General features: G+C 35.3%; 1 protein-coding gene across 1 annotated transcript in view; it reads left to right on the top strand.

The window, feature by feature from the left end:
• Positions 1-16,651, top strand: part of ADGRV1 (adhesion G protein-coupled receptor V1) — a gene marked incomplete at its 5' end in the record, with an annotated part of 585,014 nt that overhangs the window by 2,393 nt on the left and 565,970 nt on the right. Inside the window, 11 exon segments of the mRNA XM_079143469.1 lie at positions 6-27; positions 30-154; positions 1,402-1,497; positions 3,519-3,564; positions 3,567-3,622; positions 7,347-7,460; positions 8,902-9,253; positions 9,256-9,423; positions 9,426-9,465; positions 9,787-10,057; positions 10,512-10,841. Coding sequence (XP_078999595.1) covers positions 6-27; positions 30-154; positions 1,402-1,497; positions 3,519-3,564; positions 3,567-3,622; positions 7,347-7,460; positions 8,902-9,253; positions 9,256-9,423; positions 9,426-9,465; positions 9,787-10,057; positions 10,512-10,841 — 1,620 coding nt within the window.

Here is a 16,651-nt window from a genome sequence, read left to right as displayed (position 1 = left end):
CGTAGCTGTATGGAGAAGACACTGGTGACTTTTTGATACATATGCTGCAGCTTTTATACCTGCGGGAGAAACAAATAGGACAGTGTACATAGCAGTATGTGATGATGACCTACCAGAGCCTGATGAAACTTTCATTTTTCATTTAACATTGCAGGTAAGTCATTCTTTCCCTCTTAAACTTATAAGAGTCTATCTGGAGGTAAGATGATCAGATGGTAGTGATTTTCATAGATGCCACAACCACAGTGTCTCTGGCAATCCCCCAGTCTGGTTACTCCTAGAACAAAATGTTTACAATATCCTACAGCCAGTGTCTGGATCCATTCAGCTCACTGAGGCATTGCTGTGACAGATGCTCCAGAAACCTTGTTTTCCCTTTGACCTTTTTCTTTTCTCCCTCTCCCACTACCAGATGCACAAAGAATGACCATGACTTGTGAGTTCAAAAGAGAAGAATACAAAAAGCAAGCATGGAAGTCCCTGTGCCCTAGAAGAAGTTCAGAGTAGCCCTGAGGAAAAAAAACTCAAATAGCCTAAGATTTAATTGAAATTTATGACTTGATCTATTAGGTCGAGATAGTGACTGATAATACCATTCTAGTTAATTTTTCTGAGAAAGATTTTAGAATAATCGTTTGAGGGTTATTGCTTCAGAGTTGTGAAAATGATACTTGAAATAGATGTGTTTTGCTTTTGTGAGTCACTTTTTTTCATATTCCTTTATGCTGCCATTGAATATCAATAAAAATGTTGCAGGAAACTCTAGTTTTATAAGAAAAATCATTTCAATATTTTATTTTTAAATTATGTTTTATTTTTTGGTACTGGGAATTGAACTCAGGGGTGCTTAACCACTGAACCATATCCTTAGCTCTTTTTATTTTTTTTATTTTGAGACAGGTTCTTATTAAGTTGCTTAGGGCCTTGCTAAGAACTTGGGGCTGGCCTTGAACTCACAATCCTCCTGCCTCAGCCTCCTAAGCTACTGGGATTATAGACATGAGCCACAGCACTTGGTTATTTTACCTTTATTTTGGCTTTGTGATTTATGTAATAACTAATTCTTAAGTTTCAGCACCTTATGTAAGAAAATAAATCATGTTTCAATAGAATTTCATATTGCATAGTTAATAATGGCATTATAATAATTATAATAGTTTGTAATATAGCATTACTAGCCAGCGATTACTTATAATTATACTATTATTAATAGTGATTATTTTTTTTTAGAAAATTTTTGAAAAACTCATGTCATCTTAATTTGAATATGTTTTCATAATCTGCCTAAAGTATATTTGTATTTTTATTCATATTCTACATAATTAGAGACAGAAATTCTATGAAATGATTATTTTTCTTCTAATATTTAATTTATTATTCTATTCTTGGACTTTATTTTAGAAACCTTTAGCAAAGGTGAAGCTTGGGTGGCCGAGGACTGTTACTGTGACAATATTATCAAATGACAATGCATTTGGAGTTATTTCATTCAATATGGTATGGTTATAATTTGATGATTCTAATGGTTACTAGATAGAAGTAAGTTTTTTATTATTTTCATGATATTAGCTAGTATCATTCTGTCCTTTGATATTTGAATAACTCAGCATTATATTTGAATAACTTAGCATTACCTGTCTCTGTCCCATATTCTATAGACCTTGCATTTGTTCTGCCTGGTATGTTTGTGAACTGAGAAGGCTTCTATGATCATGCTCACCATTTATAATCTCTCTGCAGATTGTGTACCCAGGTGCCTTTTGCTTGATTTCTCCAAATTCCACTTAAAAAAAGCATTGTCTACTGAAAGAATGCTGATAAAGCCTTCAGTAATCTTAGAATAGTAGACATTATAGCTCTTCAAAATACTATAGCCAATCCCTACCCCAAAATTTTCCTGTGAATTCATGATGTAGGTTAAAGCTCCATATCATTTCTCTCAATTCCTGTGCTTCTGGACAATCCCATGTTCAGAGGGTTTTATTTTTAAAAACAAGTACACTGGTTTGTCCTTGAGAAAAATTGTTTCTAGCACTTGAAATAAAGCAGGATTTTATCTCCAGTACGATTTGATTTGGCTACTAAATTTTAGGCTACAACAACCTTCCTGAGAATCTTTTTGAATTCTGTTACTATGCATCATTAATAAAATATGATGCTGTATTAATTTTCCAATCCAGATCACTATAATTAGTAGCATTATGTCATTTTCTTAGTTCCTTATCTTTGAAATAGGTGGGCTATAGATAAATATGATCTTTAGAATTGCATTATCTTCATTAGAAAGGATATTTGACTAACCTTAATTCAGTAGATATTTGGTAACTTGCATTAATAACATTAATTAAATTAATCATTTCATTTTGAATGAAAGGAAATTATTATGGAGCAGGCTTCATTAATTTCTTAATTTCTCTCTCTATTGCTTTCTTTCCAGGATACTCCCCTCCAAGTTATCACCCCAGCCTCATACTAATTAGTTTGAAGATTGCTTCCATTTCCCCTTCCCTTTCCTTTCTTTTTTGTATTATACCCCTTAGTCTCTGCAAATCAATTCTAATCTGTAAGATTGGTCCCAGGTCTTTGACTGGTGGGGTCTCAGTGCTGCCATGCAGCTTCAGAAAGGTTCCAGCCGAGTCCCATACCCTCAAAATTAAACTGAGTATTGAGCTCAGCATAGGTGCTCAAATGACTGACCTCAGTTTCCAACTGTGATAATGATTATATTGATAATGAACATGATACTGATGATGGTGATAAAACCAACATTTATTGATCTGTTAGCATGTGTTAGGTACAAGGATAAGTGCTTGAAATAAATTATCTCAATGAAATCTCATCACAACCTTTTGGCACAGGTATTCCTAGCCCCTTTTATGAATGGGGATATGGAACATTGGTGTCCCTATGAGAGGTGGCCACTGCTGTCATATCAAGTATGCTCTTGATGTGTCCTCCTTCCTCCTCATCTACCCTGAGTTTCAACCACCGAAGCTGAAATGCTTCAACATTTGAAGTTCTTACTCTTTCTCTTCTGGCAGTGATCATGTCCTGAAAGTCATTGGCAGTTGTCTGGTTTTCAGTTACTAACTGACCAATGATGAAGCAAGAGTGATGGGGAGCAAGTTTACATAAAGGGGTGCTCCCAGGGGGTTACCGTCTTGGTCTAGAGGCTTAACTCACTTCTGTGGTCCTCGCCCTGTGAGCATTTTAATTTACCATCTTTCAGCTAGAGAACCTCTAAGATTCCTCAGCAGAACAGATAATGGGTGGTAGAACCAGGTCAAGAATCTACATTCTTGCTTGACTAGTTTTACTGTTCCTTTTACATATTATTTTTTAAAAATTTCAGCATTTTTATTAGCCATAATTAATTGATCCTTGGAATACAATATTCGTAAGCACACACAATGTGGATTGATTTGCCTGTGCCAAGTTAGCATTTCTAAAACTAATAGTTTTTACCATTGCCCTTCCTCTGATTGATTAACGCCTGATTGTATTGCTTCTCCCAATAGCCTTTGTCAATCACAGTGAGCGAGCCCAGGGGCAGAAATGAGTCTGTGCTCTTATTCTCATTAGGGAAAAGGGGACCTATGGAGTGGTCACTGTGACTTTTGAGGTAAGTTTACTTTGAATTCAGCGAAAACACTTTTGATTCTGTACCAGATGAATACGATTTTCAAAATCAAGGTCCTTTATATAATAAACACAACACTAAATAAAGGTTAATACTTTTGCTATTTATACATTTCATGATTGATATAAATGCTTTCCTTGCTGCTGTTTACATAAATTATGTTCACATGATAAAATGTATCATTTAAATGTGGAATAATAATAGATCACAAAATAGAAGAATAATGTTATTTCTGTAAATTCCATAGAATATGATGAACATTTTCAAGTACAGATTTTTAAAAAAACCTTGGATTACTTAGTTTGTAGAAAATATTTTATATCTAGTTCCCCTGATTTTTTCCAAGACAATGGATGGTATTAACAGCAGATGCCTCCAACTATGAAGATCATGGATGCTACAGGATGTGGCATGAATAAGATAGGCAGAGGGTGAAGTGCACTTCTCAAGTGCTAGCTATAACCATTGTTTACTGCTTACTGACCATCCTGTTACCATACTGCTTCTCTGTGAGGTTCATATTTAAATTTGCAACTCATTTTGTGTTTTATTATAAGATACAAAATATGATCGAATATGCTATTTTCAAACCTTAGCATACTACTTGCTATCTTAATTATTAATTGTAGCGTCATTAGAGCAGATACTTGGATTGATGTAACGTAAGTTGTCAGGGTCCTTTCTGCCATGTCCCCCCATGGAGGAGGAAAGGGTTAACTGCTGGAGGAGGATGTTGGCAGTTTTTTATTACCTGAAAAGCTTATGTACTCAATAAACACACAAGAGCCAATATTCTTTTTATGAAGGGAGTGTGATAGGTCCAGCCATACCAGCTCAGGCCTCTTTACCACAACTGAGTTGCCCAACTCTCCTTTATTTATAATATGCAGGTAAAAGGGGAAAGGACTGGGAGGAGCTTCTTCTGTGATGGACAGGTCAGGATAGAGTTAGGGGAGCCATCCTCTTAGGGGGAAAATTCCAGAAGGAGACAGGGAACCACTCCTATGCAGCGCCACAAGCTTCTCGGCAGTTCCTAGAAGCCAGGCCTCTGCGTCACATGGCTCAACCTAGTTTGATTCTGTTAAATAAGGACAGCTTCCCACAATAAGTCTGTGGTAACAGAAGGTTTATTCATACTGATGGGTAGTTACATTAAAAGGTAGTCATATTAGTTACATATGAATATAAAATAGATAATAATGAGTGAAAAACATCATAAACACCAACTAAATATGTAGTATCCTTGCAAGTTCTACATGAGAAACCTTAAGCAATTTTTCATGTACTTAGGAATATGCAGATAATAAATTTAAAAAAATTTCTAATGATAATATGGGAAAAATTAGAAAATAATTTGTCATGGAAAGGGTAAGTTATCCGAGTTAGACTAGTTTCAGCTTATCTATGTATGTCTATAGTTATTTTATTGGGTTATAGCATTTTGTTTATTTTAATAATGATAGGTAATTTTTGTGGAATAATTTATATTTTCAATATGCTGTTCTAAGTACCTGACACTGATTATCACTGCATGTAAAAGCAGTCCTCCCCAGTACTTGATCTCACTCAGATCTTCATGTTTTCCTCCATAATATTTGTCACATCTAACACATTTATTTGTTCATCATTTGTTCTCTTCCATTATCTGTAAAGTCATGCCTTTGTTTACTACTGTGTCTTTAGCCTCAAAGAGATCAGGCACAGAGAACTCAATAAATATTTTTTAAATGAATGATTTTATTACATCTTCACATCCATCCTGTGAAATGGAAATTTTTATGTCCATTTTAAAGGTGATGAAAATGCTGCATAGAGTTATTGAATAACTTCCCAAAGTCACACTGCCAGTGGTGGAACTGGTGTTTCCTTCCATTTCTTAAGGAAGTTTACTAATCTTGAATACCTCTGCCCAAGAAGAAATATTTTAGAGTCCTTCCCTCAGGTTTAATGGAGTCGCTGAAAAAAAAAAAAAAGAGGTCTTAGAAACCGCATAGTTTAATATAACTACAGTGAAGGTGTGTAATTACATTGTTCATTAAGGGCAGACATACATAGGTTTGTATAATTCTTCTTTTTTTCATTCCCCCCCACCACCTCCCACCCCTCTTTTCCCTCTATACAGTCCCTCCTTCCTCCATTCTTGCTCCCCTCCCACCCCCCATTATGTGTCATCATTCACTTATCAGTGAGATCATTCCTCCTTTGGTTTTTTAGATTGACTTATCTCACTTAGCATGATATTCTCCAATTTCATCCATTTGCCTGCAAATGCCATAATTTATCATTCTTTATAGCTGAGTAATATCCATTGTATATAGATACCACAGTTTGTTTATCCATTCATCAATTGAAGGACATCTAGGTTGGTTCCACAATCTGGCTATTGTGAATTGAGCAGCTATGAACATTGATGTGGCTGTATCTCTGTAGTATGCTGATTTTAAGTCCTTTGGGTATAGGCCAAGGAGTGGGAGAGCTGGGTCAAATGGTGGGTTCATTCCAAGTTTTCTAAGGAATCTCCACACTGCTTTCCAGATTGGTTGCACTAATTTGCATCCCCACCAGCAATGTATGAGTGTACCTTTTTCCCCACATCCTCTCCAACACCTATTGTTGCTTGTATTCTTGATAATCGCCATTCTAATTGGGGTGAGATGGCATCTTAGGGTAGTTTTGATTTGCATTTCTCTTATTACTAAAGCTGTTGAACATTTTTTCATATGTTTGTTGATTGCTTGTAGATCTTCTTCTGTGGAGTTCTGTTCATTTCCTTAGCCCATTTGTTGATTGGGTTATTTGTATTCTTGGTGTAGAGTTTTTTGAGTTCTTATATATTCTGGAAATTAGTGCTCTATCTGAAGTATGAGTGGCAAAGATATTCTCCCACTCTGTAGGCTCTCTCTTTCATTGCTGATAGTTTCCTTTGCTGAGAGAAAGCTATTTAGTTTGAATCTGTCCCAGTTATTGATTCTTGCTTTTATTTCTTGTGCTATGGGAGTCCTGTTGAGGAAGTCTGATCCTAAGCCAACAAGTTGAGGATTTGGACCCACTTTTTATTCTATAAGATGCAGGGTGTCTGGTCTGATTTCAAGGTCCTTGATCCATTTTGAGTTGATTTTTGTGCAGGGTGAGAGATAGGGGTTTAGTTTCATTCTGTTACATATGGATTTCCAGTTTTCCCAGCACCATTTGTTGAAGAAGCTATCTTTTCTCCATTGCATATTTTTGGCACTTTTGTCTAGTATGAGAAAATTATATTTATTTGGGTTTGTGTCCGTGTCCTCTATTCTGTACGCTTGATCTACCTGTCTATTTTGGTGCCAATACCATGCCATTTTTTGTTACTATTGCTTTGTAGTATAGTCAGAAGTTCTGGTATTGCAATACCCCCTGTTTCATTCTTCCTGCTAAGGATTGCTTTAGCTATTCTGGGTTTCTTATTCTTCCAGATGAATTTCATGATTGCTTGCTCTATTTCTGTGAGGTACGTCATTGGGATTTTAATTGGAATTATATTGAATCTGTATAGCACTTTAGGTAGTATGGCCATTTTGACAATATTAATTCTGCCTATCCAAGAACATGGGATAATTCTTGATAAGCATCTTCAAGTAAATCTCAGATTTTTGTCTACTGACATCAAAATAATGCTTTCTCAATCTTATGAAATATTTTGTTATTGATGGCATTGTATAATTCTTTGCAGGTAGAGGATGGCCCAAATCCCCCTGAAGAAGATTTGAGTCCAGTTAGAGGAAATATCACCTTTCCCCCTGGGAGAGCAACAGTAATTTATAACTTGACAGTACTTGATGATGAGGTGGGAAAATTTTAAACACTCAGAGGAGACAAGGACTCTTGTCCGTGTATTAAGGACAATAGAGCCTTGTGCCAAGTATTAATTTGTGTTCAGTATTTGAAATTATTTAAGAATACAGTCTTTTGCAGTGTTCATGTATTGTGGTTGTGTTAGCTTTTCACTACTATGATTTTATTAATCACTTTAGATTTTAACAAGAATGCTGCTGCTTACCCTAGAATAAACATTTAACTATAAAAGCAAAGAAAACTCTATTGCACTTGGGATATTTTGTGTAGATATTTTAGGGTTCAGTTATATGAAGGCTTTTATTTTCACATTTCAGATTGAAGCTATCAAGGATTTAAAATACGTGACACAGCTAGTTTAATTGCTAAGGAAAATGTGAATCCGAATAATAATGTATAAGAATGTCTCCCATGAGCAAGTATTGCCAGAGGAGTGAAAACAGAGGGAATTTTTAGCTCTTCTACCAAAATCCTAAAACCAAATCACAAGAAACAGCAAGAGAAGAAAAAATGCATTAGAAAATATTGTTGGAAAAGAACATTTCTCTTGACAAGTATTTAATATTTACTAGCACTAATAACTCTAGTTTTAGTTCTGTAAACCAAAAAAACATTTTTATTCTGAGATCTCAGGGCACTGGAAAGATTATAATTTGGTGGGGATGATTAATTATCATTCTATTTGTAAATGTAAAAGATTTATATCAAATCATTTTTCGAGATAAATTTCTTTACTTTGTTATCTTATTATTAGTGGAAGTAAAATGATGCATTTTTCCACTTTCATTCATTAAACAGAATTTATACTGAAGGAAGAGGTTAAATAGCACAGTGGAAATTTAACCCCAGGGTTTCTGCATAGGAAAAGAAAAGTTCCCACTTTAACAATGTCAACATTTTGTCTAATAGTGATCCTTATAGCTCATTTTCCAGAGGGGCATGATGGGAATTTTGAAAATTCTATGACTTAGATCATATAGTTGACTCCTCAATTCCAAAGCATTAGAGAGAAGCCAAAATAATTGACATGCTGAAACTAACAATTATATGATATTTAATATACTTTTGAAGATTCTTGGATTTAATTAAACTTTGAATGCTGCTTCTGATCCTATCAACCTGATACAATTGATGAGAATTTATATCCAATTTTACTATGTAATCTTTATAGTTATCTAAAGTCTGATCAAGATTGAAAAAGATGTCTATACCATTGCCTTATTAACTTTTCCATTTCTATCTGAAATAGGCTGTTTACCTTTGGAAAATATTTTAATAAATAGAGATTAGACAAGACTATTTGCTCCCTTCAGTTACAGATTTTTTTCATTTCATTTTTACAGAATTGTATTGAAACTGACTTCTTATACTTTGGTTTCTTTGCAGATGTTTTGGCTATTGATATTTTGCTACTGTTTATGTTCCTTTTCCAGGTACCAGAAAATGATGAAATATTTTTGATTCACCTGAAAAGTTTAGAAGGAGGAGCTGAGATTAACACCTCTAGAAATTCAGTTGAGATAATCATCAGGAAAAATGATGCTCCTGTGAGATTCATTCAGAGTGTTTACTTGGTACCTGAGGAAGACCATGTACTTGTAATTCCAGTGATTCGTGGAAAGGATAACAATGGAAATCTGATTGGATCTGATGAATATAAAGTTTCAATCAGATATACAATAAAAACTGGGAATTCTACAGCACATGCCCAGCAAAATTTAGACTTTATTGATCTTCAGCCAAATACAACTGTTGTTTTTCCACCTTTAATTCATGAATCACACCTGAATTCCAAATAGTTGATGACACCATACCAGAGATTGCCGAATCATTTCATATTATATTACTAAAGGACACTTTACAGGGAGATGCTGTGCTAATAGGCCCTTCTATTGTTCAGGTTACCATTAAGCCAAATGACAAACCTTATGGTGTCCTCTCCTTCAACAGTGTCTTGTTGAAAGGCCAGTTATAATTAATGAAGATACAGTGTTAAGGTATGATTTATTTTAAACCTTTTGCTACAATTATATTAGTATATTATAGATTTTAATTTTTGTGGTGTTGGACAACACTGAACTGTTTGGGTATGAGTCATTTTCTCTGCCATGGCTTCACTGTTTTCTTTGTATTTTGAGTATGATTTAAGTATGCAAATGAACTAATTCTTTATGGTAGTCTCCTAGGATACCTTCACGTATCTACTGCTTTATATAAGAATCAATTATTGTTCATGATGGCCAATTTGACATTGGGAGAGCCTATCTAAGGGAAGTAGAATGTATGATGTGACAATATATACCTTTTTAAAATTCTAGATTTGAAGAGATTACAGTGGTTAGAAATGGTGGGACCCACGGGAATGTTTCTGTAAACTGGGTGTTGACACGCAACAGCAGTGATCCCTCACCGGTGACAGCAGATATCAGACCAAGTTCTGGGGTTCTCCATTTTTTACAAGGGCAGATGTTGGCCTCAATTCCTCTTACCATTGTTAATGATGATCTCCCAGAAGAGGCTGAAGCTTTTCTACTTAAAATTCTGCCTCAAACAATACAAGGAGGTGCTGAAGTGAGCGACCCAGCAGAGGTAAAACTCTTGTTATGCTTTACACTTGCCAGTATTTCTGTGCTGCAGAAGAGCCAAGGAATTTGATCACACAGATCAAATTTCTATTTAGTTCAGTGTGACAGGAAGAACTATGGAAATATGGTTGTTTACCTGTTTTATCAACATTGTCTCTTCTGCAAATAAAAAAATTTACTTTATTTTTCAGGGTTGGGGATCAAACTCAGGGCCTGGGTTAGCCTGTGCTCTAACACTGAACTATGCCCCAACTTCAGTATTTTACTTTTTAAAAAATTCACAACTTATAATTTAGGAAAGTTTTCAAATATGTTTTTGAAACATACCCTCTTACATATAAGAATCAATCATTTTAGACATGATATGTAAGTAAATATTAAAGTAGCCTAGACTATAGAGTTTGATCATCTCAGATGTAAGAATTCTGTACTTTAACATTTCATTTCTTTTTTTGCAGCTTTTGTTTTACATTCAGGATAGTGATGATGTTTATGGCCTAATAACATTTTTTCCTATGGAAAACCAGAAGATTGAAAGCAGGCCAGGTGAAAGACACTTATCCTTGAGTTTTACAAGACTTGGAGGAACTAAAGGAGATGTGAGGATGGTTTATTCTGCACTTTATATTCCTGCTGGAGTTGTGGACCCCCTGCGAGTGAAGGATGGCATTTTAAATACATCCAGGAAAAACAGCCTCATTTTTCCAGAACATAAAACTCAAGTCACTACACAGTTACAAATAAGAAATGATGCCTTTCTTCAAAATGGGGCCCACTTCCTAGTACAGGTACTTTAATGATTAAAACAATTAATTTTGTTTAAGCTGCAGCGTACTTATCTTTGTGAGTGTAGTTACAGTTACTTTGCACTCAGTTTATAGTTTAGATTTATTTGTTATTTAAAGGTATTTAGGGAGCCCAAGGAGAAACAGTGCCTGTTCCTTAGGTATATAAGGTTGAATAAGACAAGGGGTCTATGAAAATTAATATTCTCATTAGGTGATGTTAAAGTATACCAGACATGAAATGCAAATTAGACTGTAGTGGATGACATAATAGAATAATTTAACAAGCTATTGTAGTAGAGGGCAGGAGAGAGAAATTCACAGTTCTTTTGAGTTGATATGGGAAAATGTAACATAAGAGTGGGATTTATGGAATAAATACATTTCACAATGGCTATTATAGGAGAGGCAGTCTAGAGATAAAAAAGCAATATGAAAAAAGTTCCTTTAAAATAACATACCCCAAATCTATTTATTATTTGTAAATAGACTGACTCTCTGGACTTTCCATTATTTAATTAAACGGAATAAGGGCCCTGAAACATATCCTTCCATCATTGTTCTCTTGTTTCTTACTTTCTATTAACCAAAACATGATGTTTTTTTCTCAAGATTGAACAGGACTGCACTCATTTATGATAACGTTACGTAATTTGATATTGGTCGTTTATGAAAATTACCAATAAAGTCTGCTTATCAAGCTTTGATTATGTAAATAAATATAGAACCAGGTAGTATGAATGGATCAACAAAAGTAAAATCTTATGTCACCAAACATTTGCCACCTGAAATATATATTAAATGAAATACTATATTCCATTACTTTCTTTGACTCATGCTTCATTTCAATTTATTTCATCATTTTGCCTAGACTTTGTTTTATAGTTTATTATTGACCTTTCTGAAGTTTATAATCATCCCTTTTCTATATGCTGTCCTCACAATGTTTTTGAGATCTTTGAACTGTCTTACCATCCGTGTTGAATCTTGAGTTTAGCTATTCTAACTGCTTGCTTCTTTCACGTGTGTCTCAGGCATTTTTCTACTGAACTCCTGAATTTTCTTGATTTTTCTGCCTTAGTTTTTTTCTTGGATTATATTATAGTTTTGTGGTAATATATCTCTCCTCAAATATATGTGCAGAAAGGGTATATGCAAGGGAAAGTTTCTGAGTTGCTGAGCACCTGAAAATGTGAAATTCCTTTACATCGATTGTTTGGCTTGGTAGATATTCCTGGAATGAAATAATTTCCTCTTCACACTAGGAAGGTATTGTCTTTAATTTCCACAGTTGTTGGGCTGGGCAGGCTCTTTCATTCTAAAGACTGTGTCTTAGCTGTTTCTCCACTCGTGCTTGTGTTCTGTGCATTTTGTGAGGACTCTTGCCAAGAGGCCTCCTGGTTGGCCTGGGTCGGGATGTATGATTGGTCAGTCTGTAGGGGAGGCTTACTTGTGATGCGCCTACCCTAATGTTACTAGGGTGGGAGATCTTAATCTTCATCTTTATTTTTATTTTGTTGTGTCTCCTCTGAGTGGGCAAATTTTACTATTATGCATGCTTTTGTCTATGAGGAGAACCCACTTTCTGGAGGACCTTTGGATTTCTTGTGGATTAATGGGTACATAGCACGCACCTTTTGTCATGGGCTGGGTATGAGTTGTCACCCAAATGCTCATGTGCAGAAAAGTTCAGAGGTGAAATGATTAGATTATGAGAACTGTAACCTCATTAGTGGATAACCATTTGGTGGATTAGTAATTTGAATGGACTACTGGGTGGTAATTGCTGGCAGTTGGGGCACGCCTGGAGGAAGTAGGTCACCTAGTGGTGTGCCTGTGGGGATTGCCTCTTGCTTCTGACCTGGCTGCCATGTGATGAACAGCTTTCCTTCACCATGCCTTTCTTCCCTGATATTTTGCCTCACCTTCAGTCCAAAGCAATGAAGCTGATTGCCCATGGTCTGAGACCTCTGGAACCCTGAGCCCAAAATAAACTTTTTCTCCTCTAAGTTGTTCTTATCAGTTATTTTGGTCACAGTGACATAAAGCTGACCAACAGTTTTGTTCACAATTGTGTCCCTTTCTTCCTTGGCTTGTGGGATGCTCTTGTGAGATGAGTGACCAGAGGGCAGGGGATCTGGATCTGTGAAGTGGTGTAGAGCAAACGACCCCGTCTAGGACCACACCTTGTTGAGCACGAAGTTTAAACAACTAGAATCTGTCACCAGAACACACTCAGACATGTACTTAGAAATTTAAGAGAAATAACTTTAAGTTTAGTATTATACAAAACCATGCCATAACTTGTTTGGTTTTTAAAGTTTATTCTGTTAAATGGGAATGCATACTAATTTCATGAATTCACACTCAGGGTAGCTTTTCCAAAATTTTCGGGAGTCTCTGGGGTATAACTTGTTGAGAGTGCTTTTAAAGTTTAATGGTGATTGTTTTATTTCTGATGTCAGAGCTCTTGTTTCCTCTGCTCTGGATTCAGAAAATTCTTTTTAATATCCATTCTAAGATTTTTTTCCGTGGTATCTCAGTGTTCAGTTCCCCATTTTCTCTGCCTCTGATCTCACATGGGCTTTAATTCATAGGAAAACAAATTCTTAAACAAATGGAATGAAGCAAATATTTTACACTGTTGCTTTTGTTTTCATGGATCCCTGGATGTCCTGGTAATTTTAGAGGAGTTGCAATAATATGAAGTAATTGATGATGTAGAAATGCTCTTCTAGAGTTGTGGAGAGTATTTATGTTTCCATTCTAGAGTTCTAGTTTCTTTTCTCATAGTGCCTTGTAACCAGTGTGAATAGAAACTTCTACAACTATGCCAATACCAGCAAGTTTAAGATAGTAAACAATCTTTCGAAAATATTGAATAGTTATTTGAAAGTATCTGCAGAGAATTCCTATCTTAGCCAATCTTCATTAAGAACCTTCAGATGGTCAAATATTAGCCTAGTTATTTCACTTCAGCAGTCTATGAAACATGACAGAATTTATTTTTGACGACACTTGAAAACTAAGAAAAAACTTGAAGAAGGATGTGAAATCTGAGTTTTGATGATCTTGGATCAGAAAGTGGTTTTGCACCATTGATTCCAGACTCAGTTCTTTATGTTTCTCTCTATTCAGTCAAAAACCAAAAGCCTTACAGGGAGAACAGTAATGGAACACTTGTTTATGGGGGGAAAGGCAACATTAGTCACTGACACAGTTCCTTGAGGTTAGAACAGCTGTTGGCTCTGGAAGGTTGGTTGGAGTAAGAAGGTTGTATAGTTTGTGTAGTACACAATGGATGAGCAACTCAAGGGTAGGAAGCATCAGACTAGGTGGAAAATTGATGGAACTGAAGAAAGGAGAGTGAGACATACACTCCTCCTCCTCTAACTACTCGGCCAAACACATTAGTCTGAGATGCAACTCTTGGCAGACGTGGGGACACTAATGTGCTGTCCCAGTAACAAACCATCTGCAAGCAAAGAACTTTCCTTTGTGAATGAATGGAGCAATTTGATTTAGCAGATGCTTAGGGAACCCAGACAAAAAAGGCTTATAGACTAGGAAATAAGCCATGCTGATGTAAAATTTTAAAGTTAGCATTTTCTTTTTGATTAGTTCATTTCATGAACTTCTATTGTCATTTCTTCGTATTTGTCAAAATACCTCTAGGCTTAATTCTATAACGTTTTTGATAATCATAACTAAAATATGACTTATTTTCTTCCTTTCTTTTTTAAAGATATTTTATTTTCTAATAATTTTTATTTATTTATTTTTTACAGACTGCATTTTGATTCATTGTACACAAATGAGGTATATCATTTAATTTCTGTGTTTGTGCACGATGTAGATTCATACCATTCGTGTAATCATACATGTTCCTGGGGTAATGATGTCTATCTTATGCCACAATTTTTCATACCCCTCTTTCTCTCGTTTCCCTCTATATAATCTAAAGTTCCTCCATTCTTCTCTCACCCCCACTCTCTTCCCCCATTATATATCATCATTCACTTATCAGGGAAAACCATCAACCTTTGGTTTTTTGGGAATGGTTTATTTCACTTAGCATGATATTCTCCAGTTCCATGCATTTATTTGCAAATGCCATAATATTATTCTTCTTTATGACTGAATAATATTCCATTGTGTATATATACCACAGTTTCTTTATCTGTTTATCTGTTTAAGGGTATCTAGGTTGGTTACACAATCTATCTATTGTGAATTGAGCTGCTATAAACATTGATGTGGTTGCATTACTATAGCATGCTACTTTTAAGTCCTTTAGGTATAAACCGAGGAGTGGGATAACTGGATCAAAAGGTGGGTCCATTCCAAGTTTTCTTAGGATTCTCCACACTGCTTTCCAGAGAGGCTGCACCAATTTGCAACTCCACCAGCAATGTAAAAGTTTGCCTTTTGCCCCACATCCACGCCAACATCTATTATTGTTTGTGTTCTTGATAATAGCCATTCTAATTGGAGTAAGATGAAATCTTAGTTGTTTTAACTTGAAGTTTTGAGTAAAATATATTGAGTTTCTTACCTTGATGCTTTAGACAGTACCAACGGTTTAGCTTTTTGTAAATATAACAAGTGTGTTCATTTGCCAACTGGTGTTATGTCACCAACATATTTGAGAAACATCATTGCCTCTAATCAATGAATGCCCTTATTTTGATGTTCCATTAAATGATCTATAAATTATTTATTTGTGCTATTTTGTAAGATAAATACATGTATGTGTATATGTTCATGTATATATGTATATGCATATATGTGTATTTATGTGTGTATGTGTTTATGTGTGTATGTGTGTGTGTGTGTGTGTGTGTGTGTATAAAACACTTTTCTCCAGAAAGAATGTCAGTTGTGTGGTTTTAACTACATATTTATCTTTGCATTTTATTTGTTTTGTAAACTAAAAGCAGCATACTAAGAATCATTTTATTTAGATTAGTCTGCCTGTCAATACTTGAGAAAATTGGTCGGTCTAACTTCATTTTTCTTTTACTCAAATGAATACTAACCAAAAATGGAATTTTTTGTGTCTTTCTCTGTATATGATTTTCAAAGCAAAATGTGAGAGATTTAAGAAAAGACATTTGCCTTTGCCTTTTGAAATGTATATTGTTGATTTAAAAGTATGAAAGTATGTTGGCAATCAGTACCAGTCCTGTCCACTTGTGGAAATTAATTTAAATCACACATTTCTATTGGTGGCATTATTTCGACATTACAAAGTCTGACCGAGTGCTCTACAGAGTGGGAGATATACGATGTTTCATTAAGCTTAACTTAAAATCCCTATGGCTTTGATAGTCCTGTAATGGTTCCATATTCCTATGACCCTCAGGTGAACACTGTGTGGATTGATAAGTTTTATTTTGAAAAAACAGAATGTGCAAGGTGTTGAAGGTTTTTTTATCTAATAGTATTCCTATAGAGCTCAGTTTGTTGGAGGGATGAATTAACAAATAAAAATTTATTGTGCAGCTCCTGTGGTTTTGGGGAAAATACTGGGAAGCATACAGACCTTCAGAGTTCTACAGGTGTATTAGGAAGTAAAAGCCTGGCACACCGAAGATGATGATGAAGAAGCAGCATGTTTGTAATCAAGTTCTGAGCTTAGAGAGGGTAGCAGTAGAGCTTCAGAAAGATGCAGCATGAAGAGGACTTGAGAATCCAAGTATATCTTCTTGGGAGGGGAGGAAAATTCAGCTGAATTTTAAGACTTCTTGAGCTTGCGAGATGAGGAAGGGAGGGTGTTCTAGATGAGAACGTGTTGAAGTTACTTTGGTGAC

Source organism: Sciurus vulgaris, assembly GCF_902686455.1.
Source record: "Sciurus vulgaris genome assembly, chromosome: 6".
Lineage (NCBI taxonomy): Eukaryota > Metazoa > Chordata > Mammalia > Rodentia > Sciuridae > Sciurus > Sciurus vulgaris.
The sequence above is the reverse complement of the archived record's forward strand: the minus strand, read 5'-3'. Positions and strand labels throughout refer to the sequence as shown.